General features: G+C 38.1%; 1 protein-coding gene across 2 annotated transcripts in view; it reads right to left on the reverse strand.

Moving 5' to 3' along the window:
- Positions 1-4,625: 4,625 nt before the first annotated feature.
- Positions 4,626-18,604, reverse strand: part of plekhm2 (pleckstrin homology domain containing, family M (with RUN domain) member 2) — a 28,378-nt gene continuing 14,399 nt past the window's right edge. Inside the window, exons 8-20 of one of the 2 annotated variants that reach the window (XM_038298505.1) lie at positions 16,634-16,904; positions 15,807-16,556; positions 15,662-15,731; positions 13,558-13,648; positions 12,331-12,395; positions 12,018-12,106; positions 10,796-10,928; positions 10,526-10,716; positions 9,171-9,236; positions 8,931-9,090; positions 8,628-8,807; positions 7,189-7,305; positions 4,626-7,056 (exon numbers count right to left, since the gene is read on the reverse strand). In XM_038298505.1, coding sequence (XP_038154433.1) covers positions 6,919-7,056; positions 7,189-7,305; positions 8,628-8,807; positions 8,931-9,090; positions 9,171-9,236; positions 10,526-10,716; positions 10,796-10,928; positions 12,018-12,106; positions 12,331-12,395; positions 13,558-13,648; positions 15,662-15,731; positions 15,807-16,556; positions 16,634-16,904 — 2,321 coding nt within the window. In that variant the 3' untranslated portion in view covers positions 4,626-6,918. The remainder of the gene's footprint in view (positions 7,057-7,188; positions 7,306-8,627; positions 8,808-8,930; positions 9,091-9,170; positions 9,237-10,525; positions 10,717-10,795; positions 10,929-12,017; positions 12,107-12,330; positions 12,396-13,557; positions 13,649-15,661; positions 15,732-15,806; positions 16,557-16,633; positions 16,905-18,604) is intronic. The other variant, XM_038298506.1, reaches the window with a different exon arrangement.

Below are 18,604 nucleotides of genomic sequence, written 5' to 3' on the forward strand. Positions count from 1 at the left end.
GGCTAACTCCATCATATTTATGTACATGCATTTGCCAAAAACGCATTGATTAATATGCACAGCCCTTGTTCAATTTATAAAAAGCTGAAAAAGAAGCTAAATGCTCATGTCCCCCAAATGCAAAATGTAGAGAGGTCATTGAGTCAGTAAACAGAATACATCTGCAATTTAATCTTTCTATAAATAGTGCGGCTTTGTGAACACCTTTGGAAGTTACATAGAAAACGTTGGTAACCATAATTTTATCCACAGAAAATAGAGTTACCTGCATGTTTGCAGCATCATGCTGAGGTAATTCATTTCTTCAGTAGGGCACAGAAGTGCATCAAACTTAGTTAAATATAAAAATATCCAGATAAAGGTAATGAGGCTGCCTTGGACTCCAGACTGCTGAGGAGCTTTAACTTTCAGGAGGTCAATAACCATAACTTACAGCTGGGTATATTAATCTGGTGCAGGCATGCCCAAAGTCGGTCCTCAAGAACCGCTGTCCTGCAGGTTTTAGAGGTTTCCCTGATTTAGCAAAGCTGATTCTGATGATTGCAGTTTAGCAAAAGCTTGTTAAACCTCTGCCACACCTTAACGATTTAGACCAGCAATGGCCTGACGTATGAAAAATCTGGCAAACATGCTGGCATACACTGGATAAGTCATGGGTACAATTTGTATAAGTTATGAGTACGCTGAAGTAACGCTGAAACACGTTGAAATAAGCTGGCACAAGTCGATATTTGGCAAGTACGTCGGGAAATTTTGAGCATGCTAAACAAAATTCCCAGAGGTATGTCAGCATCTGCTCATATGTGGCCATAAGTTATATCAGCTATCAATGAAAATCAGCTGTGCTGGAGCAGGGAAACCTCTTAAACCTACAAGAGAGTGGCCCTTGGCCTGACTTTGGGCAAGCCTTTGTTAGATTTCATTTTTGTTTATATAAAAATATGTTCAAACTTGACAGACTGTGCCAAGCCGATCTACTAACCGGTTGTACTCAGAACAAATGCTGATCATCAGAACATGCAAAACACTGGGAGGATGATCTCTATTTATAATATAATGTATTTATTTAACCTCTGAAATGCAATTATCAAACTTAAAATCAATTATGAATGCAGTTTCTGGGTCTTCATTCAGCACATTTGAAAGTCATGCAAACTATCATGCAAAATGTCTGCAGTTACTGTAGCGAAAAAGAAGTGTAAACATACAATGACAGACAGGAGGAAGAGATTCCATCCAAATGCCAGTATATGTGGACTATAATCTAATAAAAGTAGCATATTTTTAGTTTGCATGAAAGAAAAAACAACAACCAAACCCTTGCATCATATTAGCTCACAATCTCAGTTAGTGGTGTTTTCCAAAGCTGTTTCTGTTTTTCAATGCCAGTAGCCCCGGATGCACTTCAAATGTGGGGCTGTGCAAAGACTCTACTATAAGTGCCTCTCACTTTTTTTCTTTTTTTTTTTCTTGTTCTCAAAAAATGCTCTTTTAATAAGGGCATAGTCTTGTAATGTTTTCCAAAAATCAGCAAATTCTTTCAAAAAATATGTAACCCTTTCGAAAGAATCAACCCCCCCTTGAACTTTTTGAGCTTTTGCAACATTTGAGGCTTCAAACATAAAAATATAGATTTTTTTTTTAAGTCAACAAGTTGAACACCATTATGGAATTGAAAGACGTTTAATGGGTATTTTAATCTTCAACAAGTAAAATTACGAAAAAAATTGGGTGTGCTAAACGATTTAGCCACCTTGAGTTAATACTTTGTAGCGCCACCTTTTGCTGCAATTACAGCTACAAGTTGTTTAGGTTATGTCTCTATCAGTTTTGCACATTGATAGACTGAAAATTTTGCCCATTCTTCCTGGAAAGCAGCTGGAGCTCAGTGAGGTTGGATGGTGAGCGTCTGGGAACAGCAGATTTCAGTTCTTTCTACCATTGGATTCAGCTCTGGACTTCGACTTGGTCATTCTAACACCTGGATATGTTTATTTGTGAACCATTCCACTGTAGATTTTGCTTCATGTTTTGGATCATTGTCTTGTTAGAAGATAAATCTCCGTCCTAGTCTCTGGTCTTTTGCAGACTCTATCAGGTTTTCTTCCAGAATTGTCCTGTATTTGGCTCCATCCCTATCCTGTCCCTGAGTCTCCCACTTCAGCTCTGCAGTTCATCCAGAGTAATCATGGGCCTCTTGGCTGCATCTCTGATCAGTCTTCTATTTTCTATATCTATCTATATAGATGCATCTCTTTATGGCACTTGTATACATTAGTAAGAAAGGAAGGTGGACAGACAGAAGAGGAAGGAATGCCTTTAAAGAGCTAAAGCCTTTAATATAGACCGGCAGCTCCACCACTGAAGTACGTGGCGACCCTGATGCATCTTAAATGAAATTTGAGCTACAGCTTAAGAGACTGTCCATATTTTCAATTAATAAGGTAAGATGAAATGCAGCAGCCTCTTGTGGTAGCTGCAGGACAAAGCTGGAGAGAACTGTTCATTGGTCAACTATAATGTCAACTATGGAGGAAAGGAACAAAGACAAAGTAATAAAGGGAAACAAAATCTTCACTTGTTTCTGTTTTTTCTGAAGTTCTGAGTTTTTTTGAAAAGAGAGTTGGTGCTTTAGTAAAGGCTGCTTACCCAGTACGTTAGAAAGTACCAGTGTGGAATTGATCTCCTTACAGAATTGCAAAGTTGTTAAAAATTTGTGTTTCCAGATTTTATACCATTTGGGTAAAATTTTAAGGTGTGTTTTACATTTTTTAAGAACTAGTTTTGATAAGGAGTTTTATTACAGGCAATGAGAACAGTTAAACTCTCCATAATACAGCACCAAATACTAACACTAGTAAAGTTATCAAAACAAAAATAGCTTTTATTTGCTCTTTAAGCATCTCTGATTTCATGGTGCATCAAGAAATTGGCCTTTAATGGAGATTTGCACTAAATATATATTTTTTTTCTGACAAAGCAGGCTGCTAATTATTTTTTACTAAGAGCAATATTTTTGCTACCACTTATTTGTGACAAAACAAAACAAGTTAAATATAACCAGAGGTGGAAAGAGTACTAAAAAATTACAATTGAGTATAAATTATCTTTAATTTGCCTAAATTCTACTCAGAGTAAAAGTAAAATTACCCATCTCAAAAGTTACTCAAGTAAAAGTAGAAAATTACTTCTTTTAAAATGTAATTTGAGTAAAAGTTACTTAGTTACTTTGAGTTATTTAATGCAAAAAAGGATGAGTCATGAATAGAATTGACCACAAGGTGTTTTAATCGATTTCAAGGCATATTTCAATGGACATCCACACTTGCACAAGATCAGCTGTGCTAAAGAACATACTTCCTCACAGCACAAGGACAGTCAGAACCTGTACCATAAAGTGCAAACAATTTTCAGTCCTACTGTCCAACAGACAACACCATGATAGGAATAAAGAAATTTAAACTACATTTTAAAGTTTTCAAAATGCACACAAAATTAAATGCCCAAAAGATACCAGAAATCAAACTAAAACGCAACAGGATGCCACTGTTATTAACAAGCTCCTCATTTAATGATTTTAACTGACACTTGTTTTACTTTATTAGTGATTTTTAACTGACACTTGTTTTTACATCAATTGTTTATATGTTTGAATTGTGTAAATAAAGTGCCTTTAAAAGTCAAAAGTCTTCTTCTATTTTTTAATGGTGATTGAGTGTCGGTTCTGTAACACAGAACTGACACTCAGTAACGTGAGGGGGTTTTAAATGTAGCAAAGTAAAACTACTTAGGTTAAAATTTACTCGAGTAAAAGTAAAAATTACATTTTCAAAAACTACTCAGAAAATTACAAATTACTCATAAAAAGGACTCAATTACAGTAATGTGAGTAAATGTAATTCGTTACTTTCCACCCCTGAATATAACACACCCAAGAAACAATCAAATAAATGAATAATGGTTGAAGCATGCAATAAGGACATCCAGTATAGGCCCACAGTTAAACAGACATCAATACTGGTGGGTTTTATAATTTTTATCTAAGAACTTTATCCAACCTTCATCAGCCATGTTCTGAATTCATAAGTAAACTGCAGTCTTACTGATGTAATCAAAACAAAACAAGCTAAATATTCCTCTTTTGTTCTTTTAACCTGCATGTTCACAATCCAATTAATAAATTGTTTTCTTTCAATGTTTATATGCATGAGAACTATATTGGATTTGGAAGTTCAGAGTTGGTGGGAAACCTTAAAATTTTACAGACTTTACTTTTCATTTTCTTGACTGCACAGAGGCTTCAGCTTTGGAGTAGAAACTAGAAAACCTGACCATGTATTGTTACATAAAGTCAATAAATAATTTATGTTCCTCTTTTAGCGACAAAAAGCTATTAGTAGCTGAACTGTTGGCTTGTTTGAAGGTCTCTGCATAATCTGCCACAGCTTCATGCAGACTACAGTGTTATATTTGATCAGAGTAAAACCTTCATGGAGCTGCTATAACCTGTGAAGCTGCTGGTCCTGCTCCAACATGAACACCGCAGCTTTGATCTTTCAATATAATTGCAGTTGTTAAGACAGAAAGCTGGAATACTTAAATCCCACAGAGTCACCACAAGAGTCAACAGCTTCTTTATAGTTTTATTTAGACACATTTTCCAAAGCTTCGTTTGTACATTCTTTGCAGTTTAGAGTATAAAACCTTAAGAACATGCATATGTTTAAGCAGGACTTTACACTCTTATTAGTTCTTTATTTACATTTTAATAAACCTAATGAAAGACACACATTCCATGCAATGTGCATGTAAAAAAAAACAACAAAAAAACTTTGTTACAGTTTAACACTACAAGATATTGTCCATCATTGACCAGCAATTTCCCACAATTGAAACAATCAGACACTGACTTGACTTTTTCTTTATATACATTCCACAGGCACATTTCTGAGCACAGAACAACAATCATTTCAAGTAACCAACTTTTCTGACATTACTCTCACAAATCAATGGGTTTAGGAATTTGCAGACAGGATTTTTAATAAAGAATTGACATTTGCAAAGAGCAAATTTCATAAAAATCCAATTTCCAAACTTTCTTCCCAGTGTGTGTGCAAAAATAACTTCATAACCCTGCACTGAGCATCGAAGCATTTATCCCAAAGCTTAAAAAAAAAGGGATATTTATAAAATATTGTGCAGAACAGAACGGCTGCTGTAGCCAAACAAAATCCCACGAGGTGATTCTGAAGGTTCTGGGACCTTTTTTTTTTTTTTCCCCACCTGAGATTTCTCTGTAAAACATTAAGAAAAAAAAGCAAGAGCAAGTTGCACTTAATAAGGTTTACCTCCCTGATTAATGCTAACACAGGAGTAACACAGTGTGATTGTACAAGATGTACGTATATGGCTAGGAGGCATTTTAATGCAGTGCATATTTATCAACAGAGTTAATCATTTAAAAACAGCACATCTGATAAAACCTATTTAGCCTAAAATGCTAAATTTAGAGAAAGTTCTTCCACATCCGTTTAGAGTAAAGGTTTTACACCAAAGCTCATTTTTCATTAAACATCTAACTAAAGAAAATGAAAATAAAAACAAACCCAAATTAAATAAAATATCAAAAGTTTATTAATCAAAACCTAACTTTATTCAATGCGGCTTTACATTAAAATCTAAAAAAGGCAAATCTGTCAATGCAAACAAAACATTCCATTTGTGTGAAAAGTTGCTGCTTGTAAAGCAGGAAACGGTACATCGATCAAGTTTTAGGAGAAACCGTTGAGATTCAATGCCAAAGCCTACAACTCATAGAATGTAGCTTTTATTCCCTCCTAAGTGTTAATGTGGGATTATCCTTCATAGAAATTTTTTTTTGCCATTAAAGACCCCCTGCAGGACAATAAGGATCGTTAACTTTATAAATAAAAGTTGAATGTTATTAAAAGCAAGCAGCTGTTAGAATAAAACAGCCTTCTGTGAAGCGCTATTCAAACAGGCTGAAACATGCACCCGTTTATATAGTGGAAAGCCTAAGTAAATCGCAACAGAACAAGGAAATTAAAAAACTGAAGCATTAAGTTAAAAAAAAACTCATATGCAAAAAAAAAACAAACAAAAACAATGCGCAGACCTCCATCTGATTCCAATGTGTAAAACAAAAAGGCAAAATGATTGAGGTGATCACATTTTTCATCTCATAAAAGAAGACATTTCTGGCTTGTGAGTTTTTCCCAGAGTGGAAATGTGTGTAAAATGTGATCATCTACATCAGGTGTTCACCCCTACAGGGTCCAGTATATTGTTTATGAGAGAATAACTGAGTACAGAGGTACACGCTCTCGCTTGTAGCAACTAATCTGAATATCAGACCACCGTCAGCGACCTTGTGTTGCCACTGTAACCTGTTCCACCTTTGAACGACATTTTCCCTGTAAACGTACCTTCAAATTAAAAAAAGGCTGTGTGCAACATGCAAGCAGTGAGTGTTATAAACATTTATCGGAGCACAGGATAAGATTGTGAACTTATCCAGATGTATATGATATGATGTTGCTAACGTAGAATAAAGCTCCTGGTTGTGAATTCTAGTCATGCTTCAGTTGTACATAGATCTTAGGAGGCAAAGGTCAGAGCTTTACGATACAAACCTTCATTAATTCTTCTAAACAGCTTTTTAGAGGAATGGATTAGTGTCCTCGGCTGCAGCACCACATCCCTTCAGTGTGCATGCACTGCATTGTTAGCATTATATGTTCTTAAATGAAAACACTTAAAAACTTTGCTTTGCTTTAAACTATCTTCTCATGTCTGAGTCTGCTGACTGATTAGTGCTGGCCCAGAACATTACTTCTGAAGGACTGTGTCCCATCAATGAAATGCTCCTGTTTGATTGTTTAGGTGGAAGTCTGTTCGTCAGCACCAGGGTTCCCGCTGGGCTCTGCCTCGAGCTAGGCTGTCTGCCCTCTGCCAAGCACTCTTCATCAGCTCCAGAGCCTCACCGCAGCGTTTCTGCACCAGTGGGTCCAACAGCTCTCTTTGGGGGAGGTCAACCTGTGTGCAACAATGACAGGCAGGACAGTTAAACTATACAACAAACATTAAATAAACCATCTTTAATTATCTTAGTCTTGTCTAATTAATACTAATATTGTAATACCGCCGCATGCAAAGAACATGGCTGACCTGGAAAATGGCTTTCCATGTCTTTTCTAAAGCCCTCAGAAGCCGATCTCTCTCTTCACATCCGCTGAAGTATAACACCCAGGGAGGAAGGAACTGATTCCGATCTGCTGCAAATTCCTGTGAAGAAAAACAGAGACTGAAGTGCTGGAAAAAAACAAAAGGTAAAGACACAGGAGATATAATTTGAGTGTTACAGTACCGTCCACAGTTTTTTTTCACAACCTGTAAAGATGTTCACATAGACACAGCCATAGATTTTACTTCACAGGCAAAATCTATGGCTGGTAGTTGGTCAGCACCAATGCTGCGGCTTAATTGTACTTCGGTGCAAAAACGATCTAAAAAATAAGTAAATATGACTTAAATTAAGTGTATATAGCCTTAATTTGTAAAGAAGAGTAATTACCTCCTCAATTCAAGAATAAATGCACCGCTAAAAGGAAAATTACTGAGATTTCAGTCTTTTGCAGTGTGTGGGTCAGAATTCTGATATCTGAATAGGAAAAATGCCCTCTAAAGCCGAAGCAACACACCTGACTTCTTTATTCAAGAAGGCTGCTACTCTTGTTAACAGTAGTTCAACTCTCCTACTTTGACTGTTTTTAAAAGTCCTTTATTCTGTAAGTATCATTAAGTCAGGCGTATAAATATTGCTTTCTATAGAGTTTATAAAATTAGATGTTTTAAGACTCTTTATACTCATAAAGCAGAACATTAAAAATTGTTATTTGTTATTGTAAAAGAGGTCTTAGTAGAAACTTGAAGAATATCACCTCAGAGATTACCGCAGTTCCAACTTAACCTGTATGCTCGGCCTGAGGGATAAATTGTCCCAAGAAAGATTGTGATAAATTCCTATATTGTCACTGGGTGTGCTCCCCCCCATTCTGCAGTTGTGGTTTTCAGCTTTGAAAAATCTTTTTTGATTTCTGAACCTCAACCAATATTCTCTGACTTTCTTCTCCTCAGTAAGAAGACGCTCTTACTGGACTTGGAGGGATGACTGGAGAAGGATGCACAAGAAATTGAGACACATTTATTGCAACTTGAATACGGAGTGCAGCATTAACCGGCGTTGGTTATGGACCAATTGCAGTGATTGTGACTGCAAAGCAATGATTTGTTCAGAAAATAACCTCAGCAGTAGCTCAGCATTTGATGAGACAGAGATAATTTCTGATTTAAAAATCAGGTGAATATGAATACAGTAGAGCTTTAACTCTAAAAAAAAAGGTTAATGTAAGGCAGAGAGAAGCCTGGCAGACACTGTGGGTTGTTAGTTTTCTTTTCTTGCTGCCATTTCAGAATATGGCCCATGATAAATAATCTGACTCATCTTAACCAACAAGATTAATTTTACTGCCATTAGATAAATTTTAGATGCACAGAAATTGAAAAAGCTGTTAACTAAAGAAGAAGGTGATCAGAAGATTGCTCACAACAACACAGTACTCCTTGTCGGGCTCCAAGCTCACGCTGGTCACATCGCAGATATCGGCGCTGCCCAGCGAACGAAAAAAGCTGGTCTGACAGTCCTGATGGCAAGTTAGCATCTTCGTGTCTGTTACCACCAGGCAGCAAGGGATACATGGGGTCGGAGCCACACCCTGAGGGATGACCTGGGGTAAAAGGAGTAGTTTACATCAGCCCATATTGATGTGAAAGGCAATTATTGAATGGAGATGATCAAGAGTAGAATCTGAGCAACCCAGCAGAGCATTCTGACAATGTTCTCTACTTACACCTTTGGAAACAGCCTGACAGAGCAGCTGCATCCATTCAGCCATGTCCTGCTCATCGTTGGCGCTGAGCACCAGCGGCTGGCGCTCCGTCAGGATGACCTGGAAGGCGTGGGGACGCTCTGTGTTGTTGGAGCGACGGCAGCCTCCACAGTGTTCCCCACTGTGGAGAAACAAGGAGGACATCATAAACTTTCTGATCGTCTGAGAAGACGAACCAGCTGATAGCTTTCTGACACTTACCCCATGGTGACAGACAGCAGAGGGGTGACATCTATCCTCTCTGCATACAGGTACAGAATCCCATTGCTGCACAGCATGAGGACAAACATTTATTGGAGATATAATACATTTCCTGATGTGTTAACATGAAGTGACACAGAGAAGCATTTCTTCATGTCCCTCTTAGAAACAGGAAACATGTGAAAACATTTTAGCCACAGATGCTAGGTCAGGAACTCGCAACAAAATAACTTCCCTCTTTAACCTCCTTACATCTACAAAGTAAAAAAAACTGTGACAGACGAGGCTGGAAGGTCATTTCAGGTTAAAAAAATCTGCGGTTAGACATTTGGTTCAAAGATGGCATCAGGGTTATGCCAAGAAAACTGCTTTTCAGTTGTAAATTAAAAAAGGTGACATTTGCTGCTTCATAAGGACAGAAGATCTGCTCAGAGGAAAGCCTGAGTCTTTCAGCTTAAAAAAACTACAGATTTTGCATGATGCTATAGACCTCAGCCATCAACATGTTGGAGAGTTAATGGCTGCAGCAGTGTTTCGCAGTGAGCTTGTTGTAGATATTTTTGATTTATGCCCAATATTGAAGCGTGGTCTGCTCTGTTATTCCACGCCACAACGCAAGAGGGTCAACACGAACTAGCTGTGGGTCTAGATACGTCTGAGGCGGTGAAGAAGTGGGGGCAAGTTTGTGCAACAACGGAGGGACATACACAGGAAAAATGATCTAGAAATAAGTAAAAAATTGTTTCAATTAAGTGTATTTACCCTTAATTTGAGTAGGTAAATGAGATAGTTTGCCAATGGAATGAGTATGTTTAGTACTAAAATAGATAATTAGATAATATGAACTTGAAATAAGTTAAATAAATAACAATGCAATTGTTTTTTCTTATTTTAAGTGTAAATTGTCGTGCATCTTTTACCTCCTCAATCCAAGAATAAATGCACTTATTTTAAGGCAAACTGACCTATCTGTGTTTTGATTTTTTCCAGTGTGAGGGCGAAAAAGAGCGGGGATCCAGGTGTAAAAAAGGGTCCCAGCGTTCTCGCGTACCTCTTCTAACTGGTCCATCTTCACGAGTCGTTTTCCATAATGGCGGTCATACAAAAAAAACAAGCCGGTAAGGAACCAACAGGAAATATTCATAGTGTAGAGCGGATGTAGATTTGACCAATAAGATGCCTCCTGTCTGCGGCACTGTCAGCTGTCACCTAATATTTTAGAGAGGTGCTCCAGAGTGTCTGCTGAAAGGGCAGGGGCAGATTTGCGTTCACTGTGACACACACGCAGACGACCTGGTTTCTGAGTATAAACCATTCTTTAGGATGGTAGGATGAGGTAAGTGAGAGGTCCGTACCTGAGAACGACATAGCAGCTCTTCCACTGTTCTTTACCCAGGTAGGTGGTTCCACACCTGTACTGCAGGGTACCTTCTTTGGTGCTGGGCAGGACCCCAGAGGTGGGGGTGCCTCCTTGGGGAGACATGCTCATATCCATCGGGTCCTCCCAGTGAACCAAAGAATACAGCTCAATACACACTTCAGACACCTGAGGACGGCATGCAACATTCGTCATGAAGCGGTTTGGTTTTCAAAAGCTACTACAGCATAAAATGACATCATCCTACCTCACAATGACACTCCTGGGAGACAAACTTATTCAAAGCCAGTTTTTCCATGGTGGCATCTGTTAGAACAGCAGGATAGGGAGGCTCTCGGCATCCCTGGACCATGGCTGACTTCAGAACAGACAGGAACCAGCTAATAATCAGGAGAAAAGGGAAAGGATGCCAAAGGATGAACATTCATCCACACTCACATTTTATTCAACAATTTATTCAATGGAGCTGCTGCTTTCCCAGTGTGGAATAGTGATTTAATTTAATACTGATTTAATAAAGATTTAATTTAACTTATGCAAACTGGCTCTAAACAACACAGAATCTATATTATGGACTAACATTCACAAATATTTGATTATATGTTAAGCAAACCCTTTTTTAATCCACACTCTCAATAATGGCAACCTAGAAACTGAGAAGCATTTTCAGGATGTTCTAACCAGTTGATCCACATCCTGATTGGATAAGTGGATTAGCAATCCCAGTGATAACAAACCTTAAACAAAACTGGCTAGAAAATGACATGGAGGAATATTAAGCATCATGATGAGCCTAAACTTAGAACCATGAAAAAACTGAACTACAACTAAAGACAGAAGAAACAGAGGAGTAGAACTGAGGGACGTCTCATCAGATACTTGAGACTGAACTCTTGCTTCAAAACCTATTTCTAGTATTTACATTTACACTTTTTACAAAAAAAAAAAGAAGTGATTCACAACAAATATATTGAAAGTAAAAACAGAATGATTACTTGTTTAATGATGAGTAGATTTAAACTACTGCCAAGAGGTATAATTTTGCAAAACAGCTAAAGAAACGTGTTCTCTAGGGATGTTCCGAAACCTTATTGATAAGGGAAATCGGTCTGATAGCCCAAAAAAACATACATCCGAATACATCTGTGGGCATTTAACAATCACAGATAAAATCAGGCTGATAGAAACACTCGGTTTATATAGCAAATCAGTTATAATCTTTGGTTTGGTTGCTCTCACATCGACTATTACTTTCAGTTTAAGTAATACTCTACTAACACTCCACATCACGAAATAACTAATAAAAGAGTGTATTGTTCTTCCTAATATTGTATCAGGTCATACTGGAAATGAAAATGTAGGATCAGGACATATCTAATTTTTTTTTTTTTTTTATCTCTCTAAATAATCAGAGGTTTAAAGATGAAGAAGAGTAAAGAAATAACAAGATGAGGACAATAAGAACTTACACAGTCAGGGAACCGTCAGCTGTGTCCAACAGGAACTTTCTTCTTCTGTTGGTGCAAACCAGCGTTACCGTCTGCTGGTCAAGGCCAACCTTCAGGGGGAAAAAAACACTATGACGTATATAACTGAAACATAATTAGACGCGTCCAACATCCCTTTTGACACTGGCCTAAAAAACACACTGTTAACCATACTAACTGAAAAATTCAGCCTTTAAACCCTAATTATCGTCAAACTCTGGAAGATTCGCCTCATTTATAAAAGTTAAATCAGTCAAGAACAAATCAATAAACAATAACCTAATAAGTAACTTACAGAGAAATAGTCAAGTTCGTTGTAGGAAACAGCATCTTCTACTGTGTAGGGCTTTTCCGCAGCTCCTGAGAATAATAGGGAAGTTAAAGGTCCCATATTATGCAAAATTCACTTTATAAACATAACATAAAATTTCTAAGAGTCACGTGTCCTGAAGTCTGTGTGTTAGGTTCAAAAATGAAAAAACCCTTTCCCCTCTCTCACTGCTTTTATCCACCTATTAGTTGATGTGTGCATAAAATGCGAGGTTTCAGCGGCATGCCCTTGATGATGTCATTCGGGGAAATAACCCCCCTCCCATTAAAGCGGCCTTCTAACAGGTGTATCTCTCTGCTTACCAACACAGAGCAAACAGACATGGCTAACGGAGCAGGTGTTGAGCTAAGGACACCTGCTCTGTTGATGGCTGCATCAAAACAAATTCTTTTTTTATTGCCTTCATCTGAGCCCCTGAAGACTCAGTGGATGGATTTGATTTTAGACAGAAATCTACCTCTTAAACCTCCAGACGCTTTGCATGTCATGAAGGAGTGCCTCACAACTTCACAAGCAGGCTTCTCCACACACCTTAAATTAACTGTCCGTTTCAAAGCTGTGAAGGGGAGAGCTGAGCGTGACTTTACTATGCTGGACTGCTTAACCTGTGAACATGTTAGCACTGCAGCTAGCGTTTGTGTCCTGGGCTGTTATGCTAACCAGGTTATTTTATAAGATGGATAATCTTCTATTCACAACATGATATTTTCAGTTATTCTGATTGTGTGCTAGTGTTAAATAACTTGTTAATAGGAGGTACTTCAGTTAGTTCATTACAGCGTTCATTACTAGCTCAGGCAAGTTTATTGGTTTTTATTATTGAAAGGTTCCAGGGTATCCAGCCGTCCAGGGATCGTTAAGTATTTAGAATAAACTCTGATTGGTTGTCATGGTTGTGGGGTGTGTGTGGGAAGAGGGCGTGGAAAGCCAAAACAGCTCTTTTACAAGAGGGTTGAATGAGGTAATTGAGACATGCTGTCTGTGAAATCTGAGTTTTGCTGTTTAAACAGAAAAAACATGCCCTGCAGGCCTCATTGTTAGTATTTTTAATTTTCAAATGTAGTATAATAACAGACATTTAATGTAAACTAAATGATATCATGATCCATACACATAATTCAGTCAAACACAAACTCTCAGGCTGACAATAACATTGAGATGATGTTAGCTGATGGTGTTTTAGCCACTCACCCTTTCTCAGTAAATAGATGTAACAGTCAGTCAGCAGCAGATAGAGAGGCTGCAGGTCCCCTTCCATATGACCTGTACTCATCCTCACCATCTGAAAAACACATTTAATTCAAGGTAAATCTTTTGTTTTCGTCCTCTTTTCACCATCTGTACTTTAATGTGTTGGTTTGAAAATGTAGCAGAATATATCAAGCTGATTGTATCTTAAAAGCACCTTGTGGTCGATGTTCCCTCTAATTTCTCATGTGTCTGAGCATAAACACAACCCCCCCTGAGTACACTGAGGACCAAGGTGAGTAACATCAGATGTGCCTGCTCAGGCCACACACCAATATTAAACTTGGATCATAGCGAGTTACCTCGTTTAATAAATGAATAAAAGATTATAGCAGCAATTTGCATCAGTTTTCTATTAATTTAAGTGATTTGGCCCACTTCAAATGGAAAAAAAATAGAAAACAAAATCATAGGATGAGTAGTATGCTATCTTTAAGAGTCCTGGATGAGGGTCCTGCTCTGGAAGAAATGAGATGTTACACCTTTCATACCTAACTTCTTCTTCACATTAAAACATTCACATTTTGTACAATAAATTGTGTGCTTATGATACAGTATAAACAATTTTTTTTGCCTCTAATTTTTTTAATTACACAGGTTATTAGTGCTTTATTAGCACTTCTACTACTAAACATTTAATGATTAATTATGAATAAAAAACTTAATAAATGTCACTAGAACATGAATAGATTTGAGTAGAATTCTTTGTGGATACAGGTTCATTAAACTAAATCTTCTAAGCTCCTTATATCTAAGTGCTGCAGCCACCATATCTGATTCACCCATGTTTACATTCTTCCTTCATTATGTACTTGAATTAAAATGGAAATGGAAAAAAGGCCATAGTGAGCATCATACTAAAAAGTTTACAGGTGTGTCTTAACCTTAGCCTAGACTGATAAATCATTCGGACTGCCACATGTTCTCCTTCATGCTGGATTATTTATTTATGCATCTTTGATGAGTAAGGACATTTGCTGAACTTTTTTTTACAGGACACCAACATTTAATTAAACATATTTATCCCAATACAACCCTTAAATGTATTCATATTGGTTATAAAACTGATTTGATAGTGATATTTTAAAGTGGGAACGAAGGCTACTTGCACATCTATCATCCATCAGGCGGAGGTAATTTCTCACAACGCTTAAAAACGAGATGGCATATGAGCTGAAAACTAAAATAAAAATAAGATGAATGAATTTCCAATTCAGTTTCTTATATAAATATTTAATTTCGAATGCAAGCAGAAAGAGGCTTTGCAACATCCGCTGCAGGTCCAGTAGGTTCTAGAACAGCTTTTTCCCTGCTGCCATCAGACTGTTGAATTGTTAAACTCCAAACTGACCTTTAAGGCTGCTTTTTTTGCACCATCATTTTTTGCACTACCAACGTTCATTGTTCTGCACATTTTTGTTTAATTCCTTTTTTTCCTCCTTGCACAGATGCATCTTAACACTACTGCACTTTATATTGTAACCTTATTTATTTCAGCTACAATCCCATTCTTGTCATAAGCTGTATACAACAAAATCTTCTTTTGTATGCAGAGTGTGTACAGAATGACAATAAAGTTAGTCTACGTCTAAATTGTTAACAAAATTCCAGGAAAAAAATGATTCTAAAATGTTCATTTTTGGTTTGGAATTGAAAAAGAAATGATACTCAGATTTAAAAAGATAGAGAAAAGTTGATTTAGAGCTTATGTTGGATTTTATTTTATGTGCTACTTAGTTTCTTGTGTGCTGTGTATGTGTTTGTGCAGGCGCTCTGTTTAGATGGAGCATTGCTTGTGCTGAAAGGAGGTCATCAACTTTTTTAGAATCATGTTGCTGCTCATGATCACTTCTCATGAGTTCCAACTCTAGGTAAAAGCACATCATGGAGGTTTTTGTTTTTTAGATTTTACTTTCTTGTAGAACTCTGCAAGAAAGTGAAATCTATAGTCTGCTCATTCATATATTGTGAAATGTGTAAAATGTAAAAAGGCACATAAAGACTTATTTTAAAAAAAAAAAGAAAAAAAAATATTTTACTTTCTTACCCTGAAAAGTTGCTCCTCATTCTCTCTGAATACGTGGATCATGAGAAGTAGCAGGTGATTGTTGTCCACCCTGAGACGGATGAAGAGGATTAGCTTTACGCTGAACAGCAGCACTAGAACAGACGATCCTGTGTTGATTTCTTACTTGAACTCTGCTGGGTGAGAGATTTCAGAGGGACTCAGTTTCTCCTCCTGTGGCTCAGTTTCCTCAGCTACAGGTATTCTGGCTCGTGGATCTTCCTGTGAGTTTTCCTCCTCCTTCATGAGGGGCTCTTGTCCTGCTGGCGCTTCTCCTTCTTCTTCATCTTCAAGGCAACCTGAAAGAGTCTGTGACTGGCTCTGCTCTGCAGAGTCATTGTGGCCACCACTTGTGTCAGCAGAGTCTGGACTGTGAGGGGCAAAGAAGCATAGGTCTGGGGACACAGGAGAGGTCTGCAGGAAGTCAGGTCTTTCGGCCAAAGAGGACTCAAACGTCTCTCCTTTAGCTGGGTCGGGAGGCTCTCCTTCTGAATCGTTGCGAAAGGGCTGCTGAGCAGGAGGCTCTGAGGTCTGGTCACAGCCATGCTCCTCTGAATTTGCCCAGGACCCGCTGAGCCGCTTCATGACGTCACGGAGGGGCTGCCCCACATTGTTCATAGAGTTGTCGGCCATCTCTGGAAGCCGTAGTAGGCCTTCCTCCCCTCCTTCCTCTGCAATTGCTGACCCAACCCTGCTTCTGCTCTGCTCTCCTTCGCTGTCTTCGAAAACTACAGTTGAGGTTACCGACTCCACCTCCTCTGAGGTGCTGTGGTTCATCTCCACATGTTCAGAGGAGAATGACGCATGGATGCTGCTGCTAGAATCCGTAGATCCCCTCGCCCGCCGCTTCTTGGCTGGTTTCTTTCGTCTAGCCATCCTGGGATGGATAATAAAGACGGTAATTATGGCTTTAAGCTAACATCGTTCAGGATCCACGTGTAAAATACTCTGAACCTGATGACTTCCAGCTCGCTGCCATTGATCTCTGCCTCATCTCCGGTGGTGTTGTGACGGCTGGCCACGTGAACCGGTGTGACATCTGCTGAGGTGTTGGTGTCAGAGTCCTCGTTGAAGGGGTTGTGTCGAGACGTGGGGCTGTGTGGAGAAAGGCGAGCGGCAACTTTCCCCATGGCTGTGCTGGCGACCACCACTGTGTCACTGATGACGGTCTGAGGATCAGAACCGGCAGACCGAGGGCAGCTGGCCTGATCGGTCAAATCACCCTCTATTGTGAAAAGCGGCAAAACATACCAGTTAAATCAAAAGCTGCTGTTGTCCACATTCACAGCTAAAAAGCAAAGGAAACACACAGACTGCTTTAACCCATTGGTGGCAGCACAATTCATATTAATTGGTTTGAACACTGAGGTTAAAGTGCCAGTGGTACGTTTAAGAAGCTGATAAAAATATTTAAGCTGCATTTGGTTTAGTATTGGAATTTGTGGATATGTTTTACTCCAAGTGGTAAGATTATACAACAAAGGTTATTATGATTATGTGTTGCTGACTGCAGCGATTTTCATTGGCAGAATTGAGAGTTGATTAAATCAGCCTAATTTTAAAGACCATGTAAAGAGAAATTCCCAATTTTCTTCTAACACATTATAAATGACAATGAAAGTATTGTTCTTTATGTGTAAAAAGTCTTCCAACCATTTATGATTGCACTGTGGCCAAAAAACAAAGTGGGTTCAATATTCCTGTGTTTTAGGATTTTTTTTTGGTGTGTTTACAAATGCACCTCTGCATTGTTGGTAACTCAGGGCCTATTTAGCACCTTTTTAGATCCTTCTAGCTACTTTTCTTGTTGAAAACTTTGGAGACAACACATGATAGCGTCACTCTGAGTTTACCAATCTTTAGTGAATAGTTTATTTCAGTGGGAGAGAGGCTTTAGTGAGCCCCTCCCTCCACCGAAACGCAGGGACTCAGACTCAGCAGCTGCAGCCTGTTTCTGCAGTCAGAGAGCAGAGTGACTATTGTTTTCTCATTCAACAAAAGTCACACATGTGTGTAGCTTTCAATGATCCTCCTGGACTTAAAAAAATAGAATGTAAATACAACATTTAGCGTGTTCTTTCTTTAAAACTGTTGCAGTGAAACAGAATAGCGTGTAGACCTGGTTTTCAGAAGACCTAGCGGACACAAGTGTCTCAGAGCAGAGAAACCTGATGCTTTTTTCATTACCCTTAAAACCTAATTTTATATGCTTAGTTGCTTTTTTAATCTTTCAAATTCAAATGGATGATTAATAAAACAAACTTTGCTGGTATGACAAACTGAAAACTAATTTATTTCCACTTTACAGGCTCTTTAGGCATCTTCCATGACATCAGGACTTTGGGGAAGTCACAGTTTATGATCTGGTTTATGATCTGGTTGGGATCATTTTCCAGTTATAAAATGATAATTTTATGTAAAAGTTTAAAAAAAAAATCAAACCAAAACTATCTGTCAAAATAAAAAAAAATGAGCAACAACTTCCCAGAAACCACCAGCGCTGGATCCTATCCTATCATTAAATTGAAAGTCATTGGAACACTAATGCTGCTGTATAAAAGCTCAGACAAGAGAAAGATGTTTAGTTACAGTTTTGTCTGGAGGAGTTATGCTTTTAAGCTTTTAAGCTTAAATAATAAACCACAGATTAACCATGGCAGAGGGAAAATCATGTTAAGGGGTCCTTCTGTTAGCTCATAGATGAGGATGTCCATCAACCTGACCTCAAATCAACAATTAGATCGGGGGAAAACAATTGACAACATTTGGCAAATGGTCCCAAACACATTTCAAAACTGATTTTAGAAATAAGAAACTGATTTAAGAAATAATAAAACCAGTTCAGCAATAATGTTCTGAACTAGTGCATCCCCTAACCCCAAAGCAAATTTGTGGAATATATTTAAAAGGTTGATCCCTGCTAAG

The sequence above is a fragment of the Cyprinodon tularosa genome, unplaced genomic scaffold (assembly GCF_016077235.1).
Source record: "Cyprinodon tularosa strain WSP-4 unplaced genomic scaffold, ASM1607723v1 ctg409, whole genome shotgun sequence".
In the NCBI taxonomy this organism is placed as follows: Eukaryota; Metazoa; Chordata; class Actinopteri; order Cyprinodontiformes; family Cyprinodontidae; genus Cyprinodon; species Cyprinodon tularosa.